The sequence below is a fragment of the Eptatretus burgeri genome, chromosome 6 (genome assembly GCF_056783735.1).
Source record: "Eptatretus burgeri isolate ZD-2024b chromosome 6, Ebu_testis_v1, whole genome shotgun sequence".
Classification (NCBI taxonomy): Eukaryota; Metazoa; Chordata; class Myxini; order Myxiniformes; family Myxinidae; genus Eptatretus; species Eptatretus burgeri.
Genome location: NC_140966.1, coordinates 15,812,992 through 15,827,322, shown reverse-complemented (window position 1 = coordinate 15,827,322; position 14,331 = coordinate 15,812,992). Strand labels below are relative to the sequence as shown.

General features: G+C 44.5%; 1 protein-coding gene across 3 annotated transcripts in view; it reads right to left on the bottom strand.

Moving 5' to 3' along the window:
• WDR77 (WD repeat domain 77) overlaps positions 1–14,331 on the bottom strand; it is a 166,345-nt gene that overhangs the window by 129,487 nt on the left and 22,527 nt on the right. For all 3 annotated transcript variants that reach the window (XR_015058974.1, XM_085884181.1, XM_085884180.1), the window contains exon 4: positions 13,282–13,331. Coding sequence is in view for 2 of the 3 variants with exons in the window: in XM_085884181.1 (XP_085740307.1) it covers positions 13,282–13,331 (50 nt within the window). In the remaining variant the exon portion in view is untranslated. The remainder of the gene's footprint in view (positions 1–13,281; positions 13,332–14,331) is intronic.

Here is a 14,331-nt window from a genome sequence, read left to right as displayed (position 1 = left end):
TTTTTGGTCTTGAATAATTAAATCTGCCTTTTCATGCTTTGCCCCCTCCCAGCATCTATCAGTAATAACCTTCTGATACAACTCGCAAAAGCAGACTCACTGCTCACCTCAAATTATTTATTCCTCTTTTTCTCCCACCTGTGGAACCAACTTTTTCAGGCTATTCAATTTCATTCTTCCCTCCAGGGATCAAAACATAGCTGTTCACCACAACCTCAGATCCTTCCAGATCCGTACCCATAATCTTATCAACCCATCCCAAGCCCATCTATTTCTGTTCCCACCCCCCTCCCCTCTTCAATTTATTTAGTTCCATTTGTGCTTCCTTCCGTTTTCCCTTTTACTTCTGTGACAGAGTCTGCACCTGTATCCAGCCTGCTCACCAAGTGTCCTCCTCCCATTGCTCTTATTCTTCCCAGTCATTTATTCCTCCAATTCTTCCTCTATTTTGTCCCTCCACCCTGCTGTTGGTCTGTCCCCCATGTGGCCGTTTACAGCCACTTCTCACCTATATTATGCAAGTCAAATCCACGTTTGCACACTCGACAGCATGCTCAATGAGAGGCTTTCTTATCTGCGGCCAACCAATGTTGACAATTACAATATCTCCATCCAGCCAACTATCTGGAAAATTGATTCTCCATTGCTAAGAAAATAGCTTTGGTTATCCCAATCCAATCACCTGCCAGACAAAATGTTGTGTGAATGCCACCAGGAATATTTCATGTCCAAAAGGCTGCATTCACGAACCTGCGTGGATGTCTTTGCCAATTCTACCCCCTTTCATAGATTATCGGGAGAAAGACAACGAGACATAATTCTTGCAGGAAAATGTGCATCATTCTCCTCTCGTATTACGCCCCCTTATTCTCCAAGAGAAGCTGAATAAAAACGGTGATTGATTTTTATTTTCTTCATGCTGCAGGAGCATGTTGGTGTGGTCGGTTTCAGCAAAAAAATTGAAATAAATAACTGTCAAAAACTAGAAGGGCGCTCGGTAGAGCGCATACCTCTGCCATGCAATGCCTGATCCACGAGAATATAACTGGGCCAATACATTTTTGAAATATCATGCTATGTATCATTTTTGGCCCGATCTCTCAATGGTGAAGAATCACTTGAAAAATTCGAGTAGTCAGATCCGGATTTTCAGAAAAATCAAATAAACTTGTCGTGGTCACACACCCAACCTATCTACGAAGTTTCATCGGAATCCGTCCACAACTTTTTGAGATATCGTGCTATATATTAGTTTAGCCCAATCTCTCAATGGTGAAGAATCACTTAATTCTAGTCGTCAGATCCGGATCCGGATCTTCACAAAAATCTAATTAGTTCATCTTTGTCACACACCCAACCTGTCCACAATTTCATCTGGATCTGTCCACGACTTTTTGAGATATCCTGCACACAGACAAACATACAGAAAGGTGTGAAAACAACCTCCTTCACCTTCGGTGGCAGAGGTAATGAAAACAACAACAAATTTAAATCATGAAAAAGCCCTGACTGTTTCTCTTCATTTTCCATGCCTTTCCAGGAATTTATGAACCCTGTATGATTGTAGAATGATGAATCACTTATTGTGAAAGGCCAACTACTGCGGAATCAAATTTCACCAGATCTGGACAATACAAGTCACCAGAGACTTGGAATATAACGTTCAATGCCGGCGAATGACTCGTTGCCCACTACATTTCATTTCCCAGAAGGATCAGCAATCTAACTACCCAATCCGCATTTTCTGAACAGCCACTGGAAGAGGTGCAATCCCCGGAACTCCTTTGTTTCACAATCTGTCATAACTTTTGTGGGAGGATAATATCAGCAGAGTACCATCAAAGGGAAGTCACCCCCTGGGTATTCTCCATCGAGTGAAGGCATTCGTCAACTGCACCAAGCTTATCAAGGTGTACAAGGCTTTCATAAAGAGCTCCAATATGTCCACCACCCCCCCCACCTCCCCAAGCCTCATCCTCCAACCCTCTTCTCTGGGCTGGTGATCCTTTTTTTCCCCCTTGATATGCTTTAGGCAGTTTAAAAAAAAATATTTCTACATCATTTGTATCTCAAGATGGAAAGTAAATTCCCAAGGACTGTCACTCTCCTACCAGAGCCTGGTGTTGGCTTAGTGGTTAGGGTGGTGGCTTGGGATCCCAGGGTCCTGAGTTCAAGCCCCGTTGGCTGCTGAATTAACACCAGGGGGTTGACTCAGCCTGTCATCCTTCCGAGGTCGGCGAAATGAGTACCAGTGTACTGGTCCCGGTGTATGCCCTGGTTAGAATAGGTGTACCGTATCCCTGTGTGTCGTAAGAGGCGACCAGGGTTGGCGTCAGGAAGGGCATCCGGCCATAAAACATTGCCTCAAGAAAAAAAGCCAACCCCTGCACAGCAGGGAAAAATGGCTGTAAAAACGGTAATTTTATATTTTTTGTCACTCTCCTACCAGCAGCAAATTAGCAGGCTCTGTGCGATATACAAACTTACATCTGGTCTTGCTCCTCATACACTCAACTACCTCTGACTTCCCCCACGACAACCCAGGTTGCACTTATCCCTCAAGAAACCCTCATCTGCTCACCCTCCCAAAGTTCAGGCTTTTTGTCGAGAAGTGATAATCTCCCTGTGCATCATTCTTTTCCTCTTCACTTCAGACTTTCAAATGTGCTGCCCATCACCACCTCATGTACATCCACCCACAAACACCACTCCCTTCCTCCACCTACATTCCTCGGTAATTTGTAAACTTGCAGCCCTGTATAGTTTGGCTCCTCCATAAAGCAAGACTGTTGGATTAAAAAAAAAAAAATGAATCGCTCAAAAATCTGACATTAAATTTGTGGCGAATGAATTAGCAGTTCAATTTTGTTTCAAATTTAATTTCGAATTGCATATTTACTCCACGATACAATTTCAAAACCTTATGGTCCATATAAAGGGCAAATCAAAGATTGCATTTCAAAGGCGTTTAAACATTAAGCATTTTGATAAAGGTTAAATTAAATGACCAGATTATTAACAGTTTATATTTTTAAATTACCTTGTCCGAATTATGTTATAAAACTCAGCCTCGTAGCAGAACATAAATCAAAACCTCCAAAAAGAAAATGCAACAACTTGTGTACAGAAACCCCACTTCCAACCCTCCAACAACAACAAAACAACCACACGTGGATAATTTTTTTTCCCATTCTCAATTTTTCTTGGTAGAGGTATGAAAACAATCATGTTGCTTGCGTCTTGTATCCCATGACAGTCTCCTCGAGTTAACCGAGGCAGTTCCTTCGGATGGGTGCCTGGAATGTCCTACCCCTAAGAGATGGGGATGGGACAGGCATCTGCCTGGGGGATGGCCAGACGGAGGCCCCTGGAGTTCCGGCGGAAAGTGGATGCAGCGACGCATGCTTCCAATGTATGTATGTATGTATGTCGAGTGTGCGATCATTAAATAGATAAACAGTAGCGCAATCAAAATTATGTCATTTAAGCCATTACTTATTTCATTTATGTAAAATAATAAATACATACAACATAGTGGGATCCAACACTCCAATTGCACATGATTTTTGGTCAAACAAAAGAAGAGAATTTGTTTTCCATCAAAAAGAATTTTTTTTTTCCTAAATTATTATTTTGAAAGGGAATGTGGAAAATAACATTTTTTTCTGACACTATAAAGAGAATAAATGTGGATGCCTCTATCAGGGAATACAAATTGATATTTACCTCAAAACTCCCACGGTTCTGCCTGTCTGCAACTAAAGACAGATTAGCATTTTCCAGGGTGCAGAATCATTATGATCAGGTCTGATAGGATAATGCGGATGTAGCGCACTGACTTTGAGCTGTCTAATCTGGGAAAGATTCTCACCCAGACTATAAACTGTCAGATTCGTACTTCACAGGCAGGGTGTTGCAACATAATGTGTGCCATCCATTGCATGGACATCAAGCGGAGTGTCCCATGTGCTCGCATGACAGCACTAGATAATTGTTCACTCAACTACTCATGGGACGCCAAAGATCCCCTGAGTAGTTGAGTTAGCGCTGCCACCCCAGCCAAATTCCAAAATCCGACCCAAATCAGCAAAAGTGAGGTCAGGAAGCCTGGCAGGCCTGGTGCTGAAAACACTTGGGTCAAACGTCTCCTATAGCTAACCCCTCAAGATGATTGGATTAATTGTGGTGGTTTCAGTTACTACAGTAATGAGAAAATAGCGTGATAGACAGAGACAAAGCCGATGACAAAACCCCCACCCTAGGTCCGGAAATAAGCGAGTGTGTGCGTCTGTGTGTGCGTCTGTGTGTGCGTCTGTGTGTGCGTCTGTGTGTGCGTCTGTGTGTTTAACACCAATCACGCCAAAACTACTGGGCCAATTGCCACCAAACTTGGCACATGGACCAAGTTCAACCTCGTGATGAACAAGGGACACTTGGTTTCATCTATAGTCGCAGCGGTTCGGAAGGGCAGGTCGATGAAAATTCTCGACGTAAATGTGCATCGTGTATCGCCACTCAGTGGAGGTGGTAGAAGGTATTACAAGTCAGCTGTGGAGATAACTTGCATTTTTGCATTGGACACATCCCCAGAGAGTGGGAAGCCACAAGCCAACCACCACTAATCAGGGGAGGCAGGGGAAGGGGGTGTGAGAGGAGGCAGGGGAGGGGTGAGGTGGGAGTCTGGAGGGAGGAGTTAGGGGAGGAGTGGGATGAGGGAGGGGAAGGGATGGGAGGAGGGATGGGAAGGACCAGGAGAAGGAACCCAGCATTGTCTGGCAACGCCAGGCACCCTGCCAGTCTATAAATGTCCTCGTCATTCATGCACATGTACACCATTATCATGGTGCACGTGATGCATGGACAAGAACCTCCATTATCCTGAGAGCAGTTGAGAAAATAACAATGAGCTGTACAATACTCTTTACAGAGCACTGGCACTGCTGAAGGACAAGAATGATGCTGGGTGATTTGCCATTGCCTTCCCAGCAGTCAATCAGGGTAGGAATTTGTGATTTGCCCATGATGCCCGAGATGGCGTTCCACCTCTTCGCGAAGGACACCGTGGGATCTCTAACATTCACCAACTAATGTCAACAGACAGGGTGCCCAGCTTTATGACCATTCGCAGGAGAGCACAAACAATGCCTCACCCTGCCTGTGAAACACCAGGATGACAATTTATAGCTGGGCCAAGATTTGAACTTCGACCAGAGGACAGAGAAGTGTGCGCATACCTCGAGGCTATCATGCCAACCCATTGCAATGGTTCAAATTGAACAGAAAAAAAAAAATGTTAATTTATTCTTTCATGCATATGAAGCCATATTTTCCTCCACATTAATTAATGCAGCAGCTTGTCCTTGCTCATGACAAGTGCATGATCATTTTCATCAGTTCAACATATTTGTGGTTACATTTGTGCTCAACATATATTTGGCAGATTTGCAAACTTGAATTGACTTGACCAATGCATTCCGTTCACTGTAGGATTAAGGCCACCCTCGATGTGGTTCATTCCCTTCAAGTCAATGCAATTTGAAGGCATTTCACTCCAGGAAATTTTTCCATTTCATCTTTCCACCTGATCTTTGGTCTCCCTCTGCTTCTTACAGGGCCTTCTCCAGGTTGCTAGTTTGCAATTATTGTTCTTCACTGGTTTCCATTATTCTTACTACGTGTCCAGCCCAGTTCCAGTTCTGTTTATTTATCTATTTATCTATTTTTATTGTGGCCAGAATGTCAAGGAATTTTACAATCTTATATCTCCTTGTCCTTTTCGGCTATGCCTAGACAGCTTCCATGGCGATCAAATTTGATTCCAAAACAATGCACGACAAAATGAGCTGTTTTCAAGCTCCATAGCCCAAAAGAAACACAAAACAATTGTGCAATAAAAGCAGGAGAAAACAGAAGAAAAAGAGAAAGAATAAAGAAAATAAAAACAAAAAGTACACAAGTAAGGAAGTAAGGAAGGAAGGATCTGGCTGTAAAAGAGAACAATCGAGATGATGATAACATTAGTCGTGGAAAACTCAAATCGCACACATCATTTGCATTATGTTGACAATGCACTTCCACAGATCCTTCATTACATGACACAGCTGATAGCACTCAGGTACCTCTGTGAGACTTAAAGCCAAAAGGCAAACATTTATAATCTGCAAACCCCTGAATGGTAAACTGCCCCCCCCCCAACCACCACCTCCCATGGCAGCATCATAATTAAAGATTGATTGGAGAGAGGGGGGAAAAAATGCTTTGGAAACTGTTTTCTACCACAAGGTTTGACAAACACAGTTAGTTCCCCAGGCTCTCCAATAAGCTGGCATCAATTTGCAATGGTCGGATTACTTGCATTTGAGCAATTAGATTCCAGCACAAGCGTGCAAAAAAAGGAGCCGGAATCGTTTTCGATAAATACAAGCGAGAAATCGTTTTCTTTTAAGTGAATTTGTTCCTCTTCCACGTGACCAACATCCAAGTCAAGCAGATGGCCCTTATTCCTGACAAAGGGGGTGGCCATCCACTATCACTGCAAGAAAATGACTTCCTCTTATCATTTTGAATGCCTGCCGGAAAGTATTCACCTTGTTCTTCGGCCCTTTAAACCATGTAGGCTAGCAGCACTTGTGCCCGATTTAATTACATGTCCACTACAAAAAAAAAAAAAAAAAAAAAACTTCAAAACAGAGAGGTAAATGCAAGTCTATACCTTCACAATATTTAATGAACATGCACTTGCAGGAAAAATGATGATCTAAAATAATTCATCCAATAAGCATGAGGGGTGAACAGCACAGTAGTAATATGTTAATTAGTTCGAATGCATTATTGGAGACAAGAAAAGCTGCGAATTTACGAGGCTTCATTACTCATGAAAAAATATAGACTTGAACAATTCAGCTGATGGAGGTTAAGCAAAATCCAGATATTGTGAAGGTCAAAGATGCAGGTAGACATTTGCACTGCAAGCTAATCAAACAAGACAGGCACAATGAAACCGATGATATTGTTACGAATTTGGAAGCTTACTGCACTCAACATTCAGGTCCTTATAGAACAGTTATATCGGTGTGTGTTGATAGATAGCTCCCTTTCCCTTATGTCTAATGGGAATTAAGTGTGCATGCGCTGCGAAGTTATTTTATGGATAGGATTTTTACACTTATGACAACAACTACAACAACACGTTCCCTCCATCCTGACACTCTGCTCGTGGCATTGTCCACGCTCTTCGCGTGCTCACGAAGCGTTTCGTTCTGGCCTGGCGCCAAATGAGGGTATGCGTCATTTTTCAGCCAATGAGCGCAGAGCGAGCTCCAAGAGAAGCTGAGCCTCTTCGGGGGGCGGGGGATCGAGACGCCCCGACACACACCCCGACCAATCATGGGGAGACGACCGATTTCCCCGGCGAATGAGGTGTGCGGAGGGGTGAGACACGTCCCTCACGCCAGAGAGGAAAGAAAATAGACGGGACGGCGCGGTGTCTGCTTCTTCTGGTCTCGTCCCGCTGGTTCTTCTGGTCTCATCTCGTCGCTGGCTCTGGTCTTATCACGTGCCGGAGGAGCGTGCGGGAGCCCGACGCTGCCCTTCGTACCCAGTGCTTGCAGCGCTATTGAGTTGCAGGTTCGAGTCCCACCGATCCAGGACGTCGAAGACTGCACGAGGCGGGAAGGTCCGAGATAGCTCTGGTTCCCAGCTCATCTTCCCTCGAGTTGAGAACCTTCAATAAAGGCCGCGGCCATCACTTCTTATTGGGTATTTTTGTGTGCGTGTGTGCGTCCTTGGGCCCCGTTTGTAAGTAGGAATTGTTAAGTGCTCTTTGCTGTGCATTGTTTACATTGCTTAGTCGGTTTAACTCTGCTCTTAGTGTGTCACTTACTGACAATCTCATATACCGACGCCGTTGCTCTCTGCAGAATGGCGCCGCCTTCTTCCCCGATGGCACAACACGAGGCTTTGAGGCACAGTCTCACATGACCCAGCCAACAGTCAATGGCCAGCATGTTGCTCCATCATGCGGGCAAATTCACCTCAGCGTGAACACGAGAATCATGCAGCCTTATTCAGTGTCGAGAGAAAGCCAGTTGTCATGCCCTTCTCTTCCAACCACCGTTCCTGCCTCACTCGCTTCTGTCCCGCTCCCTCTACGTGTCCCGACTCTGCTCCCAACTCCCTTCTCCTCTCTCTGACTTCACAACCATTATCCACTCCGGGGGCATGGTTTGCTTGTTGTCATTCCTGGAGGCGGGGTTTTCACCTGCTCGGAAATGTCTGGCTCGGATGTTGTTTTAAGGATGCGATTCCTTTTTAATCGCCGGTCTTGAAAATGCAAAGACATAGGAAAAGTTCACAGGGGAGCAATCACATGCTGGCATAAATTAGCCTTAATCCTGACCAAATTAACACAGTAACACCCCCCGTGCAGTGATATGCAACACTTAAGCTCACAGTTTCCCAACTTAATTTACATTGAGATGTCTCCTACACGTCCACGAACCAAGCTACTTTATACAATCCTGTCTTTCAATTCCTCCATCAATCCAACAAGCATAACAATATCATGGTAGTAATAAAGGATAACAAGCACATTGCCACACAATTTCATGATCGCTTAGAGGGACCGAGGCAGACCAGCCGATCCCATTTCAGTACTGTACATATTCTTAGCAATGTTGTGTAAAATTCGATCTTTTTGTGGAAGATTTTTCAAAAGAACACATCAAAAAATAAATAAATAAATAAATAAATTCAGGCCCAAATAATCAGTGGCCAGTCCACACACACAGTTGGAAAAAAAATTATATAGATAATTATATATTGTTGAGGACCCGGGGTCAGAGGCGAAGACGAAGACCACGAGGGGTCAGCTAACTCGGGTTCCCACCAGACTCTCCGAAATCGCAGGCCGTCGCACACAAATAACTTTGTGACATGGTGGGTTACAAATCGACCGTAAATGCCAATAAATCAACCACGCGACTTAGGGTCCTCCGTCTAAACCATTTACCTAAAGGTCATGTGATCTAATTAGCAGGGGACACGCCCTCGGTACGCACTTGATCAAACCGGATCACCTTACCAGATCAGATGCAGCCGAGCGGAACTGCTAAGCACGTACCGGCTCGGAAAGAAATCGTTGGGGATAACGTCCTGGCTAAACGAGGGTGCGGACCATGCTGGACCAGTGAGGGAAAACACGAAAACGAGCTGGGAACATTTCTTTACAATGGCGAGGAAAAGTATGTGGCACATTGAATTGGGTTTCTTTTTATGTACAGCAGGAGGTAGCAAGAAATTTGTGGGGTGCGGAAAAAGGCAAGTAATCTTACAAAAGCAGACACAGAGCAGAGCTATCCCGTTATAAATTCTACAATCTTAATTTATGCTAGGACAGGAGCCATCACACACACACACACACACACACACACACACACACACACACACACACACACACACACACACACACACACACACACACACACACACACAGCAGGTGAGGATAGCCAACCTCTCAATACCTGGCACGGTCGTCAGACCAACGCAACCAAGAACGCTGAGGGAGAGGTAGGTGGGAGGAATACTGATGGTGTCCAAGGTGTGGCAGTGAGAGGTGTGGTGTAGTTCAATGTGGGGGTTGCGGTGTCGTGCCAGAGGATAATGGGATTGCGAGTCAGTAATGATGTTCCCTGTGTGTCCAAAGAAGACGAGATCGTGGGTTGGATAGAGAGAGGGGAGAATTGATGCGTAAGGAGACATATCCCTCACTTCGCCCAGTAAAGGTCTGTATGTGTGGCATGAACCTCCACGGGAAGCTCCGCCTGAGTGTTCCTGCCTCATGATATGGCATGTTATCTCCTGTTTAATTACTTTGCCAGAGCTCATGGCAATGTGGCTCTGCATTGGTCCATCTGGATGGTGGTGGAATGTTGACAGCATGGCAGGGAGTCTTGGCAGTTGCCCTGGATCAGGCTTTCAAGAAGAAGCACATCCTGGCAATCGCACACCAATTGTGAGACAGGGAGAAAAACAAAAAGGCGAGAGGCAAGCAAAGAGGCAGTGAAAAGAGAAGAGCGAATGGCTCCACGCTCCCCTTTTATAACACCCAGGCGAAGGGCAGGGTGACGACCAGTGTGACCTGAATCTTGCTCCTCTATTGGGCCACAGCGACCCGAGCCATACCCTGCCAGGCTCCGGGACCGGAAACAGTCTCAGTTGCCCACCCGCTTCGGTACGGGTCAGTGCTCGACTCAACATCGGGCATACTCCCATTGCTGGTACACCAGCCCTGAACGTGCTCCGAGTGGTCATAATGTCGAATAGAAATGGACTTTCATCGCCATCCACGGGCCCCCTCATGAGCCAAAATGCCCACCCAAGCCCAGTTACAAACTCCTGGATCGCCCTTCTCGCGACCCGTCATTGCCTCTGGTCCTGCCGCAGTCTGGCGACTGCATGAGGGTTGTATCAATTCCGCATGCTCACCCAGGACGTCCCCAGTGAGATGCGGTCGAGCTATTAACGTCTGTTGCTTGGCCAAGCATCGCGGGGGGGCCGAGGACAATCCGAGTCATGCAGTACTCCGAAAAAGAGTGGCGAATTGCAGCGATGCAGAGGTATGAAGGGTTGCGGGAATATTTTTCCCGTGTGCAGGAGTTTGTGGTCGAAGTGGTGAGGTTTGGTGAGTGAGGTGCCGGTTGGGAATTGGCGCGCAGATTTGAATGAGATAATGGCGTGCAATGACCGTGCGTGGGTGGTATAGTGTGTTGTGGAGTGTTGTGGTGGATCCGAGCCATGGGAGGCATAGTGGTGCGCTTATGATCAATCGCCAATTGAATGGCGTGTGCTTGCATGCTTGTTTTGTACTATGGCTAAAAGGAAAGGGTTGGAGTAGGAATCAGAACATTAATTAAAGATAGTTACTGGACCTAACTACAAGACCGACACAACGCACTTAGTCTCGTAAACCAACCACACATGAAGGGAGACTAATGAAATAACTGCCTGGGGATCACTGTATGTTGGGTACCATTGTCTTAGAGGCATGGGGTTTTGTAGAACTGCAACAGGCACGCACATGCACACGTGCACACACTCCACCCAAGACAAAACCATCACACCTTGACCAAAAGCTTCATCTAATGTGAAAAGTCCAGCTCTTGCTCTTTGGCACCTTCTGTAACCTTTTTCAAAACCAATCTTTCATTCACAGTAACTCTCTTCCTCTTATTCTGTATGCAGCATGTGGCTGTTTGCAAACTTTGCATCAACAAATTTGTGCTAGGATCATAGCTGTGCCACTAATGCAGTGCCCTCCTATGTCATTTAGAGCAGTAATTTGGACTTCGGTCAGGGTGCCAACGATAACACCCCTACTCTTCACAAAGGAAAAAATAAAAACTTTGGATCCATGACATTCACCAACAAATGCCAGTAGACAGAACACCGGTTAAACGCTTAACAAAGGGGCGGTACACACATGGACAAATGACCCTGCATGTTTATAACTGGACCTGGATTAGAATCCAGCCAAGACAGCTCAGAGGTGTAAATATCTCTACTGCTGCCACTATATAATATACTGTACTGCCAACCTTGTATCTCAAAAAATAATCAAATAATGGACTTTGTTGGATCACATTCAGTCAGAAGACAATCATTTTGAAGAGGCAATTGAAAGGAAAGATCACAAATGCCCCTCATTTTGAAAATACTGTATGGTATAATTGATGCCCCACAACCTGTCAAAAATTAATCCCAATTCATCTTTACATGAAATGGCACATATGGCCAGAAGGTGCCTGACATTAGAGCGGATGGTGTTACTTTAGTGGCATCTACTGGGAAAAACATGCATGACACCAAAATAACAATCCTAAAGGAAGAAATAAAAAGGTATCACAATGGCGAGAGTCATACAAGCAATATTTAATTGAGAAAGAACTGATTATATACAAATATATATATATATATATATATATATATATATATATATATATATATATATATATATATATATATATACTCCCATCCTCTTCAACCCAAAGAAAACTGCATAAAGCAACAATGAAAAGCTACCCAAGGTAAGCCTTTTGCTGTTTCAAACTCTCAAGTTGCCCCAAGACTGCAGACATTCAAAAGTAGTACATCTGTATATTAGTTCATTTATTTCCATCCTTTACGACATTTTAAATCAACATTTGCTTGAATGACTATTTACTCTAAAGGGAGTCAATTGCGCAAGACAATGGATGGAGTACAAACAGCCTTTGCTGCAAGAGATGCAAATCACAGGATTCCATGTAAGGCCTCGTCTCCCAGGTCAGATACTATCCAGCAAGGGGTCCGTCATGTACAGCAAGAAGCTGCTCCAGCCCTTTTTGTTGAGTACATCACTCCTGGGGCAGAGCTTATGCCTTCAGAAACTTGAATCATTAAAATTAATCATAATCTGCCAAAGTGAAAGTTTTATTAAAATACAGATTATTCCAATGTTCCTTTGTACCCCCAATATGAAAATTTATTCAGCAATCCAATTTTGTTTATAACTGAGGGACACACACAAACACAAACACAAACACACACACACACGTCATGTGATTCTGAAGCAAAAATCTGAAAATGTTATTTGTAAGACTTTGGTCTAAATCAAGTATTATAGATAATGTTCATTTAACACAATCAAAGGGTATAAATTTAAGGGAGGTGTGCATTGCATGTATAGATGCCAAAGTGGCAAAGATGCCAACTTCAATTGTGATGAAAAGGTGATTCGAGCTGTGTGTGCATAAGAACACACCCAACCTGGTCAGAAGTGCAGCATCACCCCAGAGTGGTGACCACATGTAATGGAAGGTACTTGGTACTAACCAGCTAACGGGACTTTGGCATCGCTTAACAAATTAGCAAGAATCGATGCGAGCGCAAGCGTTTGGTACCGCATGGCTTATTTCACGAGTGCTCACCTGCATTGTTTGGAAATCTCCCAGATATGAATTTAGCAAATTGCGCACAGAATAAAGCAGTTTTCCAATGTGGTTGATTGGAGTTCACGGACCCAATCATTCTGGAAGCTGAATTTTGTCCCCCCCCCCCCTCAAGGTGGTCACATGACCATGAAGCAAAGCAACAGGTCATGACATACTCCAAATATTTTCACAACAGTAATCAGAACTAAAAGTGAAACAGATTAACAATTTTGTCAAAGCAAACATGGGATCAAAACATGCAAGCATAACTAAAAAATAAAATAAAATGTAAAAAATAAAATTGAGTGCCTACCTTGATAAGACGCAATGACTTTGAACTCATTCTTGTCCCAGACTTTTATACTGAGTACAGACACATCAACGTAATCAGAACATTGTAGAATGCAAATGGAAAAACAAGTACAAAAACAGACCCCTCTATTATAAAACCAAATGTGATCCAAGTACTTGGATATGATCATTGAAATTACACTCATGCAAAGGGAGGAAATACTTACAGAACACAGCTTTAAAATTTGACAAGATGGATGCAAAAAAATAGATACAAGGGTTAGCCAAAAACAAATAATAAATAAATAAATGGAAACAACAGTGAGAATGTGCAGTATATTTATCAGTTGTGAGCGGGACACCCCCTTGCAGCCAACACAACATCAATTCTGTGTGTGATTGACTGGCTCAAGTTGTGCACATCTGACAGAGGGGTATGTCACCATTCCTCAATCAGAAAGGCTTCCAAGTTCCTTGAGGGACATTTGTCGTGGAAATCTGCTCGTCAGCTTAGTCTCGAGAATCAACCCACAATGGCTCAATAATATTTAAATCTGCCGATTGCTCAGGCCAGGGAAGGATATTGTTGTGTATTCGCGCCCGCTGGTGTGCGATCGGCCGCTCGACTCGAATGGCGGCCGCCTCACCCACCGGAATGGACAATTCTGTCGTGACCCTCTTGAAACAATGCCGGGAGCTAGTCACGGGTGGGGGTTTAACCCCACCATGACCGTGCCAATTGCCCATCCACGCAGGATAGGGTTGCTCGCCAAATTCGATCTACCTAAGTACCTGCGTGGATGGTCGACCGGGCGATCGTACCCCGCCACAGGCCAACTCCGGACATGAACCGCTTAAGCGGTCCGTTCCGTGCTACAGTGATAACCGAGCAGTGTTATCGTCGGCCTCGACGGTTCCAATTAATTATCGGGCGTATTAAGCCCACTACGAACCCTTGACGTGAAGCAGGATGGAGGGTCAATTAAAAGGAAAGAGACGAAGCGAAACGGGAAAACAGTTCAACGCAATGCACATTTATTCCGCGGCACACGGAAAGCATGTATATACAGCC